The 12568-nt window shown below is 37.4% G+C and overlaps 1 protein-coding gene across 5 annotated transcripts in view; it reads right to left on the bottom strand.

The window, feature by feature from the left end:
- Positions 1-112: 112 nt before the first annotated feature.
- Positions 113-12568, bottom strand: part of ALDH1L2 (aldehyde dehydrogenase 1 family member L2) — a 41161-nt gene continuing 28705 nt past the window's right edge. For all 5 annotated transcript variants that reach the window (XM_075502313.1, XM_075502329.1, XM_075502338.1 and 2 more), the window contains 11 exons: positions 10877-11027; positions 10088-10158; positions 9877-9982; positions 9412-9499; positions 8567-8660; positions 8220-8316; positions 6620-6718; positions 5717-5882; positions 4333-4438; positions 2951-3150; positions 113-1914 (listed from right to left, as the gene is read on the bottom strand). In XM_075502313.1, coding sequence (XP_075358428.1) covers positions 1859-1914; positions 2951-3150; positions 4333-4438; positions 5717-5882; positions 6620-6718; positions 8220-8316; positions 8567-8660; positions 9412-9499; positions 9877-9982; positions 10088-10158; positions 10877-11027 — 1234 coding nt within the window. In that variant the 3' untranslated portion in view covers positions 113-1858. The remainder of the gene's footprint in view (positions 1915-2950; positions 3151-4332; positions 4439-5716; positions 5883-6619; positions 6719-8219; positions 8317-8566; positions 8661-9411; positions 9500-9876; positions 9983-10087; positions 10159-10876; positions 11028-12568) is intronic.

Below are 12568 nucleotides of genomic sequence, written 5' to 3'. Positions count from 1 at the left end.
TCTGCATTGCATTCATGACAATAACTGTTGAGCACTAAAGCAGTGGCTGAGGTCATTTCAAGATGAGCCTGCATGGGTAAGGACAGCCATGACTCAAGAGAGAGTTCAGCAAAGGATTACTTACCCTCTATGCCTGCACTGAGCTCCATATCATTACGGGTAGGTTACTAGCTCATATCTGGAACATTTGTGGCTGTAGTGCAGATACCCTCAGCACTTAAATGGTCAAGTCTGCCTCTCTGGTGTTACAATTGCTTTAAGCTATACTTTCTTTTAAGCTACACATCTCCCACTTTCCCTGCCACATTTCTGTCCTCTCCATTTTGTTAACAACTGTCATTGCCAGAAGAATAAAAAGGTGACTTTTCAGCTGGCCTGTACTTAGGTTAGCTTGAAACAATTGTGAAACCAAAATCAGTTAAAGTATGTCTCATTCGTACTTACCTGATCAAATACAAGGATTTGGGCTGTTGTATTTACTTCATAGATCAGTTTGCATTTCAGAAGTATCTATCATCCTCCTGGATGTCATCGTTTGTTTCTTAAAGGAACTTTTTATTTTCTACACCATTAAAGTAAAATTTTCTATATTGCTATATTCTATATCGCTCAAATATTAAACTTAATGTCATTACTTGAAACCTGCAATTATTTACAGACTTTATTTTGAATCCCATACTTAAAGCTATAGTTTTAATATCTTTCTGTAATATCTGTGATAAGAAATAACAAGGATTCTAGGTCTTTCTTTCACAATGTGACTTCTTAAAAATAGAATGAGGGCATGATTTACTGGGATTAACTGATTAAACCACAAAATATTTTAGCGAAGGGGAAGGATGGGAATCAAAGAATGGGACTGCTACTTTTAATGGCAGTCCACAGATCAGATTAAGCTTTGGGTGGAGTTGCACTCTTAAGAGCAAGTGGTTTTAGTAGGCTTAGTTTGTTAGATAAGGTCTCAATATGGAAAATTTCCTTCAAACTGAAGAAAGTTTGAAAGCCAACATCTTAACTCAGTCATTTTACAAGAGATTTTTCCCATAGATTAAAAAAAAGAAAGTATGAAATACAAAGTAATAATCATGCTGTATAAAACAGTGATAACAGTCCATGTGCACAGACACTAAAAGTTTTTTTAATCTATTAATGTAACCACCTTTCAAATTGCAGGCAGATCACTCATTCCATATCAACAAAAAGATAGAAAATATTTTCAGTAACTTTAGCTTGATATGCATAGTTTAACACCAATGTTGAACTCTGTATGTACTATACAAAGATCATAGTAAGTGCACTTTCTTGCATTGATTTACTTCTTATGGCACAAAGGTTTTCTGTACTGCTGAAGAATCACCAGAGCAGAATGTTTAATTGCTACTGTAAAACTTCAACTGGTTTATAGCAAAAATGGCATAATAAGTATATTTTAGTTCAACTTTAAGAGAAGCCTAATGACTAAGGATTTAAAATGATCATGTAAATATTATGTTTACACAAATAAGGAGTAGGCATGTGAGAACTCATTCTTCAGTTGTATTTAAAAAAATAAGCCAAACCATGTTCTTGGGTTTTTTGAGGGTATTGTGCTAACAACTACTGCTGCTGCTGCATAATTTAAATAACTTCAGGTTAATTTCCAAATGCTTTTATCTTTCAGTGAGACTAACATTTGGACCTGATCTATAGAAACATATCCATGGAATGGGTGGTTTGGTTTGGTTGTTTTTTTTTTTTTTTTTTTTTTTTTAGTTGTAGCACTGCAGACAGCATATCCTGGGCATGGTATTAAGTGTTTCATGGAGTCATTAAGATTCAAACTCCGCCGAAAGTTTACTTTCCGAGTGAGGCTGTTACTTTAATATTCCACAGTGATAGCCTTGGTTCTAAGATATTCATGAAGAGCTTCTTCACCTGTACAAGCAAGCACAATATTCACCAGTTAGAATAGCAGCTAAATGAGAGAGTGGTGTCAGAGACTGTAACTATATTATTAAGAAAAAATTTAAAATGCTTTAGCCAATATTCGAGTCCTTAAGGAACAATGAGAAACTAATTAACTTACCCTCCCACTGAGATTTACAGAACTGGTTTGACAAGAAGAGGCCAAACGGAAAGAAAAAGGAGCTGGAATTTAACAAGCAGCCACCTGGGTGGGACTAAAGCGGCAGCAGTCTCTGGATGCCCATTTGGGGCTCATACTTGAATTTATGAACTTTGGTTTGCCTATGTTAAGTTTCTAGGTAAAGAAGCTATGTAAAAATTGGTAACCTTTTTTCCCTGATACTATTATTCCCTTTGGTTTCAGGAAGTGTCTGATACTTGCTAGAGATTCCAAAGGCAAAAATCTGTTGTGTTGCTGAAAGTTTCTTTTCTTTCATTTTTCTTTGCCACAAGGCTTTATCTGTCCAGACTTGTAAAGTTTCTTTAACAGACTAGAACTTGCTTTTTTAAAAACTGGTTTTGAAAAGAAAAGATTTTTAAAATGCATCTTTCTCTGTGGCTGTTGGCAAATTTTGATGACGTTTTAAGGCAAAAAAAAAGTTTCCCATGCTCTTACAAGTTTAGAGGAGAAACCTAAATTAGCGTTCTTTCTGAGGGAAAGGAAAGATTTTGGCCAATACCTTTGCTGCTTGACAGTGTTTCTGTCAAGCCTGTACGCAGCTCTGGACAAGCTGTAATGTGACTGCTCTGAGAAGAGTTGGAGAGGAATATTCTGCATGCCGCACCGTTACTTAGCAAATGTACAGGACGGGTTGAACTGGAGGTATTGAGGTGGGAATGTTGTAGGGATGGGAGAGGAACCAGGTTACTGTAATTGGAGGAATGTAGGAAATACAGGAAATGCATCCATAGCTCATGTTTTACTAGATACACTCTATACAGGTAGGGTTGCTTTTTCATTGATTTGGACCGTCAGATTTGAAATGAGGGAGGGAGAACAACTTACCTAAATCTTTCCCAAAGCCAGACTGTTTAAATCCACCAAATGGTGCTGCCACATCAGTTTTGTTATATGTGTTAATAAAAACTGTTCCAGCTTCTAGCTTTTCACTGATGTAGAGAGCTTTGCTTATGTCTTTAGTGAAAACTCCTGAAGCTAAACCATATTCTGTGGTATTTGCCCGTTGCAGCACTCCATCAACATCCCTACAGGGGAAAGAAATTATTTAATTGCAACTAGGTAAAATAAACAAGTGTTAGCAACCTTCCACATTCAATGTCATTGACGCACCTTCTCCCATGCTGTTTCTTCTCCAGTTAGCTTTTTTAAAGACAATTTATTAAAAACTAATCTGTGTGTCAATCTGACAGATCTATGGAAATTCATGCCCTTGCTTCAAACTTGTAAAGCTTGTAACCTTATATTTCAATGGTTAAGATCTACACTAAGAAATGTCAAAGGAAAAGTTGCAGTATGCATACCAACTTTGCTCAGCTACAGTACACCTTGGGGATTAGAGCAATACAAAAATACTTGTAAGGCAGAGCTTGGCAGCAGATTATGAATCAGTTTGCTAAAATGTTGGCCTGCTTTACAAGTTAATGGAGAATAAATGCTGAAATTCAGACTTCTATCAAGACACAACTTTTCAGGCTATGTCCAGAGTACTATTTTCTATTTGCATCTCGCCTCCATATAGCTTCAAAAATCCGTAATAATTTAAAACTTTAAAAAACTCAATACAGTCCCTCATCACCATAGATGATTTATAGGTGTGAAGGATTATCTATGTGGCTCGTTCTTAACTGCATTATCAAACTGCAGAAAATGAAACCTGGTGGAAATATTTATATGAAGTTTCTACATAGGGTTTTAATCTCATCTATGTGTAAAATAATTCTTATGATTTGGAATGAAAGCTATTAAAACTGGCAGTCTACAAAATATACAGAGGGATTTTAATTTGCAACAGTAATGTGCCAATGTTACACAACGCAGAACAATGCTATGTGGTCTTTTGTGACAGAGAAAAATAAGCAATTCCACTGGAAAAAATACACATTTTGTAATTTGATCAAGCTGTTGCAATTACCACATCAAGTTCAGTAAAAATGTTTCACTGAATACTAAATCTTATTTAAGAACTGGCACTTACGGTTGCATTCTATCCTGTCACACACTGCTAACAGCATTAGCGCTGTATCGACATGGAGCAGGATGCCCTGTACTAAAAAGGGTATTTTCTCAGAATTTAGCTGGAAGAGGATCTAGGGATTCAGACTGGTCTTACAAGACTTATCAAAATCATACTACGTATGCTATCATTTCTACACTTAGGGTGAAAATGAGAAAATAAAGTTTCTAACAGTAACCAGAGGAGAACATACCCATTTTTAAATTTAGAAATCACCATCACAGGACCAAAGGACTCTTCCTGGGCAATATACATATGGTCTTCAACATCTGTGAATACAGTGGGTTCCATGAAGAAACCTAAACAGAGGACAGAGCATCATTTGAGCTTGGCGAAAATGCTTCATCGTTTGTATTGTCCAGGCCGTCTCTTTTCCATACTGTGAGGTCATAGATACGTTGAGACTTGAAACAGAAAATATCAAGATTGATATGAATGAAGTATGAATGGAAATGCATGTGTGTAAGCACCAGAGAAACAGCAGAAAAAAGGTTAAAAGAATGGCCTGTGTTGATCAGAGCAACAACATGTGCTGTTCCTGTGCAGGCCAGAAGGTCTTCGTGCCACAGCCCAGGGGACTCCTCGGGGGAAGACCCTGCATTCTGACAGCAGGAAGACAAGGTTACAGCTATGTCACAGAGGCCACTGGTTTTCTTGTTACCCAACAAGAAGATAGACTGTAGCCATTAAGATCTGTATATTCCAAACAAGGAAAAACATGTGATAGGCAGCAACTTTGCCTAAGATTTATGGATGCTGAAGTTAAAGAAAATTCTGAGGCAAAGGACCACCTCATAATGACTGTTCATTTCTGAAGGGTGTAAAGACCTGTCCAAAAGCTAGCTCATCACTGACAATCAAGAACTGTCCTGGTGTTAAACACAAGCAATCCTGGTCACCTTCATCTTGGCGAGTGAGTGTATTCCAGTTTGAGTGGGTAAAATAAACTTCAGAGATTTTATATAAATGCTGCGCCCTCCCATAAGATTTCCCATTTAGTTTTGTTACATAGATTTTGTACAGTTATGAATCTCCACTTTCATTTTATTTAGGGATGCAATCATTATGTTTTGAAACTGATGCAAATGTTTTTCCTTCATTATTGATAAAGGACAGATGCCCATGAGAAAATGTTGCTTTCATGCCTGTCCACTAAACTTAGCACACATATTGTCTATATAGAAAAAAAGGCTTTTGATAATAATACCTTATGCAAACTCTGCTAGTAGTTTCCTCAGTCAGCTTTAGTGGTAGTGTGATCTAAATGGATATAATTATACTTACAGCTCTCGACAGTTCAAGGGTATTGCAAACAAAGCCTCAATGCCTCACAAACAACAGGAATAAATGAGCAAAAGATTCCCTTACAGACCAGATTCTGATTCAGTTTCATATGTTATGCTTCAGTTGCACAGCTTCTCTTAATATAAGACTTGAAAGCCCTGTTCTCAAGTGGTATCTGGGCTTACCTGGTACTGTTGCCATGATATTGCTACTTCACATAATGCAGCAGAGACAATCATGGTGGCTTTTCTTTAAAGTGTAAAAGCTCCAAACACCTCTGAAAAGTATTTTACCTGGTCTACATACTTGTCTTCCTCCATACACTAGAGTGGCTCCTTCTTTTACTCCAGTTTCACAATACTGCAGCAGCTTTTCCAAATGTGCCTTGTGATTTTGTGGACCATGATCTGTAGATCTATCAAGTGGGTCACCAATTTTCATCTTTTTTATTTCTTCCACCTAAGGGTTACCCAATTAAAATGAAGTTACATAACATAGGAAATAGTTGTTAAAGTGACCAGTGATTCAGGATGCTTCATTTTTTGTACTATGAAGTCTGGCTCTAAGAAAGGGCTGGATACTTAGAAGGTGGAATGCTCTTCCCTTTCTAAAATGAGGCTTTGTCTTATGTTTGATAATCTCTGGTTACTTCTGAAAGTTTTTGATGCTGTTTTCATGTATTCATTCTCTTCTGCTATTAAGATAGGCATGTAAAATGTTAGCTTTTACCAGTGGTAAATGAGTTATGATAGTGATTTCCTGTTCTTGATCTAAATAAATTTATTCTCCAACGCTACAGTGTGGTGACTACTTGATTTTTAATAATGACCTTTGTATTATTCTAGCTACACTTCCAATATGCCTTTTTTTTTTTAACTTCACAGCAGCCTTCAATCACATTGACCTAAGTTCAGTAATTTTTTTAATCTTACTTTCATTGTCAAATATGAAATATCACTGAACATACAATATCTATTTCAATGTCACTTATCTGTGCATTACTGATGAAAATATCTCCCTTCAGTGCTTTCCTTTTAACCCTGTAAGAGGTTCCCAAGAAGCAGCATTGCCTATCATAAGCAATAATGAGAAATTAAACAACTGAAAATAAGAAGAAATGCAAGTGTCTATAAAACCAGTGGATCTTTGCGCCATAGTAAAGTATCTGCTTAAACTTTAGTCCTTGTATATCTTACCACTTTTCTAACAAATTCATCATGGATTGATTCTTCCACAAACAGCCTGCCAGCTGCAATGCAGTTTTCTCCTTTGTTGAAATATACTGCTCCCATACCCTGATCAGGGAAAAAAACATTAATATTTATATGCATCCTTTTGTTCAGGCTCCCTTTCATTCTTTTCCCTTGGGTTGCATTCTGTGCTTGTGACCCTCAAAGCGTAATGCCTTAAGTAAAGGGACATCATCGATGCAACAAGCAGACTACTCTTATAACTGGCAAACACACTTCCATGGAGACAAATGGCTCAGGATGAACCCATTAGCACAGCTCTTTCCATTCCATCAGCGTTCCACAGAAACACCTGCTGCAGCATCACAGAGAAGAGGGCTGGCAGCATGACCAGCGAATATAAAACTGTGCTAATCCACTGAGCAATACTGCTTGTGTTGAAAGTTGCATGGAACTGGGTGAATATTACCTAACTCTAACCTGCAGAGAACCTCCTCTTTCAAGAGTGTGGATTCAGATCCCATGCAGTTTGTCCCTTTTTGTTTACCAAGCACTGATACCTGCCATTGTTTTTCCAGGGGGGTAGGGAGGTGGGGGAAGGAAGAGCAAGACAAATAAAATTCCTAAAAAGTAGTTTTCTGGCTGCAAAGGCCTAGGGTCCTGGCATTAGTAGGTACGGCTGGGATCATGTGTTAGTGTCAAGTGTGTGGCAAAAAAGCGTTGTTTCACAATCGTTTAAAGCCATCAATGCCAGATGTAGCTCAGCCCAACCTCTGCATCACCCTCTTGCTTCTACAGCTGAGAACAGTGGTGGGGCCAAGCAGTGTGCTGACTGCGAAGTTTCAGCTTTCATTATTTTCCACATATACTTCACTGTGCAGTCACCTAGACTCTTGTCCTGCCAAAAGGCACTACAAAAATGGGGAAAGTGTATAATAGTTTCTTCCTGGTAGCAGTACCTGCTTATGCTGGTTTAGAGAATTCACAGAATTAGCACTTTAGGTAAGTACAGTGTGAAAGACCTTTGTTTACTTCTTAGTGAGCAAACTGCATCTGCTGTCATTTTGATTAATCAGATTACCTGAGCAGGAAATAAGCTCCCTAAATACACTGAATTTCTCTTTTGCACATCTTATTTATGAACTTTAAACACATTATGGCTGGTTGGTAAGGTGGATTATGAAGATTGATGGTGAATTAAGAAGAACTATATGGCAATAGGGAGCTCAGTGTATATTTTAACTCACTTTCAGGCATTTATTTTTTACGCGCTTTTTTTTTGAGTATCAGGTTTCGATAAATCAATTTTAGTGTGTTAACTTGGCTAATGAAAATACTTTCCAGCTATATTTTTTCATTTTGTTGTATTTTCTAATGTATATTTCTTGTAGTACTGATCTCTGCCTTTTTGGTGCAACATGAACAGTTTAATTGTGCTGGCATAAAGAAACATCCTGTAGAAAAAGAGCCTGTTTTCTAACAGATTGCATGGTTTTTCATGCAAGGGCTCCCTACTGCAGTTTTTGGCAAGTCAAAAAGAATATTGCAATACTGTGAGGATGCATCACAAAGGCTTTGAATATATTTTACTTCGAAGTAACGTTACCATTTTTACGGCTCTGTCAAGTTCACAGTCACTGAATATGATCAATGGTGATTTACCACCAAGTTCAAGAGAAACTTTCTTCAGATTAGTGGCTGCACTGTAAAAAATACAAATAAGCATATAAAAACAACCCTTAAATAGCTTATTTCATTATTTCCTTTGAATTATATCTAGTGAAAATGTATAAACCTCTATTCTCCAATAGTGACTTAGTAGAATTCTACATAAATGTAAACAACCATATGTAGTTATGCTTTTCTATTACTGCTGCATGCACAATATAGCTAATAAGATACTTCAGAACTAGATTAAGCAGTGTTTATTTATGAATCTTTTGCTGAGAGTACCTCTTCATGATCTGTTTACCAGTTGGTGTTGAACCAGTGAATCCAACTTTGCGAACATCTGGATGTTCAGACAGGTGCTGTCCCACTAAGCCACCTATTGGGGTGAGGAAAACAGCTGAACTGGACAGTACACAGGCAATTTTTACTACTCCAGGTCAGAAAGATCTAGCAATATGTCAATCAAGAACAATATCACTTTCTTATTTATATTTACAGCTTTATTCATATGACTACGAAAAATCTCACATTAGTTAACTTGGATGACATTAGTGTCTCCAAATTCCCCCATCTGGACTAAAGAACTTCCTTCCTAATTTTCCACTGTTGGTGGAATAATCTAATTTGTAACAGAGCCTGCCCCACACAGGTACTTTGTCACTTTTCTTCCTTAGGGGAAAGAGGAAAATAGTGACATTAGGTAACACGGTGTGGACCATGACTTACCTGTAGTGACCAATACACATCTTACCAGCTTGCTCTAGGTCTCACAGTCGCATTTAAATACTTCCAAGTGATGATAAGATTAGGAGAAAAAAATGAAGTTTTACAATCAAGTGAAACATGTTTCTCTGTAATACATTCTTTTTCAGAGTGTTCATGCTCTTTGTGTGAACTTGTAAAGGGTGCAGGCTGACAGCTCTTACCGCTAGCTAGAGCCAGGTGACATACAGATTTTTCCAATTCTGTTCTGGAAATATGTGAAATCGCTGTACGACATAGATGCAAGCCTACTACCTATGAAGATACATGCACTTATGTAATAGGTCTTCAAAAAGGTAAAATGCTAGTTCACCAGTTTCAGCATGACCTGCTCTTCCCAGAAAAATGATTAGTTGAAGTTTTACCTGAACCAGGCAGAATATTTATAACACCCTTAGGAAATCCAGCTTTAGCTGAGAGTTCTGCAAACTTCAAGGAAGTCAGAGGTGTGACCTAAGTAAAAACATTTAGATTAGGTCTCCTATTTTAATTAAATGCGTAATGAGATCTTTTACATTCAATACATCTTAATTTTGATAGAATATTCATCTTCTTACTCACAGTATTGACAAACTAAAAGTAATGGCTTCTTGTGGAAAAGAGAATGAGAATGAGAGTAGCATCAGAGCAGAATTGAAGAAAATCAGTGCCTTGTATCATCATGGCAATTTGTTTTTTTATACATACACTTTAAAACATATGACATGGTCAACCTATGGGTACATATGACAGGTCAACCTATGGGTGAAATACGCTACATTGCTTGAATTACTTTGCCTGAACAAATAATGAAGGACCTGAGCCATCTGTACATTCCTTTTTGTTTTTACCTGAGCTGGCTTGAGTACGAGTGTGTTGCCTGCAGCCAAGCATGCTGCGCTTTTCCAGGCAAGCATCATCAGTGGGTAATTCCAGGGGATAACAATTGCACAGACACTTAAGGTAGGGAAAAACAGGGAAAGATTACATTTTTGATGGCAGCTTTTGAATGACTTTTCTGTATGTCAAGGCTGTCACTAAGAAGAAAAAAGTGGTACTTACCCTATTGGCTCTTTCTTGGTGAATGTTAGATTATGGTTTGGCCGGGCCTGGTTAATTGGAATTGTAGCACCCTAAAAGACAGAGGAGGGACAAATCTTGGTATTGTTTAACCATTTTTATTACAAATATATTTGCCATATAAGTATGTTTTGCAAAGCCACAGAATAGGCTTCAAAACCAGAAACATTTTTGCATCAGAGAAAGGGGCAGGGATGCTTCTACTCATACGATTTCCTACTATGGATACCACAGTCAACTCCTGATTTTCAGTTGGATGAAATAAAAGCATAGATAACAAGAGTATGGAAAAACATAAAGTGAGGGTCTGATGGACAAAAAAAAGCTGAATGATATTCTTGATGTGGCTCTTCAAGATACTTGAGGAAATGCTGTTGAACCTGTGCCACATGCTGTGCCATCAAGCAAACTCACCAGCCTTGGTCAGAATGTAACATAGCACATGAGTCTCTGCACTTACCCGCATGATGACCACAATGGCGTTCCGCTCCATGAATAATCAAGAGCTGACTAAGCATGCCTAACCACTGTGACACCTCAACTGATTTCTTGGATATTTAGAGTCACATTCTAAATGTTCTCCAGTTGGAAGCAGACTGTCCTTTTGTATTGCCAGAGAGACCCATTTTAGGTAAAACTCTAATTTTGCTTTATTTTTTGATTCCTTGATTACTTTTGCTAACGCTGCTTTTTGGCACTGTGTCAGCAAAAAAAAAAAAAAAAGTGTAGAGAAGCACTGCCATTGATTATTTCCTTTATATATTCACTTGCCTGAATTTTGTCACACCATCCAGCGAAGTATCTGAATGTTTGCACCGACATTCCAACATGGGTCTTCAAAGCTAAAGTGTAGACAGCTCCTGAGTCGATAGACTCTATTGTTGCTAACTCTTCTTGATGTTCTTCCATCAGGTCTGCAAGTCTTTAATAAAAACATTACAAATCCACATCAAAGAGAAGTGACGTCTAACCATTGACAGCCTAAAATGATATTTGGTATGGCAAAGAACCATAATTAAAATTGCATTCCCACTGAATTTGGAGGTGGAGCACTGGAGGCACTGCTCATTAATATCAGTAAGAGCTTGAGCAATTGCCTGATAAAGTCTGCAAATGTCTTCACATTAGCTGTAGTAGACACTGGATGAAGACATGAACAGTGAAAATTTATTTTCACTGATTGTTCAATTATGGTTTTGTAAATAAAATAATAATTAGAAAATTTGTACTCTTTTTCTGTTGTACTACAAGGAGCCAATTACAGAAAATCAGATGAGTAATTCAAAAGCAAATACACAATAATATAAGAAATGTCAAGTAATCCAAAGTACCCAGAAGGAGTACTCAGAGTCCTAGCGTAAGATTTGGGAAACCTAGCTTCATAATACTGTTTTCTATTGTCTGAACTTGGACTAAAATACTTCAGTGTTAGACTCTTCAAAGGCACCCAGATGTCCAAAGACAGAGCTCCTAACCTGTAATGCAAATTGAATTGTATATGCCTTGGTACATTTGAAAATCTGGCCCATGGTCTCCTTGGGCTTCAAGTTCTCCACCTGTTAGATTTATGAAGCAACACAGTGAGGTGTAAGACAGACTATCGTAAATATTATTGAGTTAATGGTAGCTATCAGAGTGTCTCAAAAATGCATCTGCACAGACAGATACCTATACTTATGAAGAGCTCTTGTAATTTTAGTGGTCCCCTGCTCAGGCAGAAAGGTCTGTTTCCATGAATGAATTTTTACATTCAGATCTTAGATCTCTCATATGGCAGTGAAACAGATGCATCAATGTTTTTCTTAAGCTTCCATCTGTGTTTTGGTACTCAGATATATAATCAATGCTCCCATGTGATTTTAAGAGCTTAACCAAGTGCATTTTAGATCCTGTGAAGAGTATTCAAAACTGGGTGTGAAACCTATTTTTCCATTATGTAAATTCTGCCCATTTAAAGCATTTGCAGAGATGTGGGAAAATGCTCTTTAATACTTGTTTTAACTGTATCTTGAAGACCCAGCTACAGGTCAGGGCATCAGCAGTAGTGTGTAAAAGAGTGGATATGGCATGTCAGGGACAAAGGAGAAAGTTCCATGTAACGCATGCCTAATATCTTCTATTAATGATTCCTTAAGACAAAGCAGCAGAGCTAGGGGCTTTAATGATACAAACTTTCCCTCTGGTTCAGCACTCAAAAACTCTAGTTTGAACAGAGATCAGAGAAAAAGGGGCCCTGTCTGAATTAAGGTGGACCAGGGAGATACTTCATTCATACTGGGGATGGTTTGCAACATGATCGCTCTGGTATAGCTATCCTAGGGAGCCAGTAGCCTAAGCAGAGAAAATTTTAATCCAGGAATAATATATGCAGTGTAGGGGAGTTACAATTTCCATATGCCTAACATAGTTATGCTTGCAAATCTTTCAAATGTAAAACACAGAGCAGTAGTTCTAAGACCTTAA

The sequence above is a fragment of the Mycteria americana genome, chromosome 1 (genome assembly GCF_035582795.1).
Source record: "Mycteria americana isolate JAX WOST 10 ecotype Jacksonville Zoo and Gardens chromosome 1, USCA_MyAme_1.0, whole genome shotgun sequence".
Lineage (NCBI taxonomy): Eukaryota > Metazoa > Chordata > Aves > Ciconiiformes > Ciconiidae > Mycteria > Mycteria americana.
The sequence above is the reverse complement of the archived record's forward strand: the minus strand, read 5'-3'. Positions and strand labels throughout refer to the sequence as shown.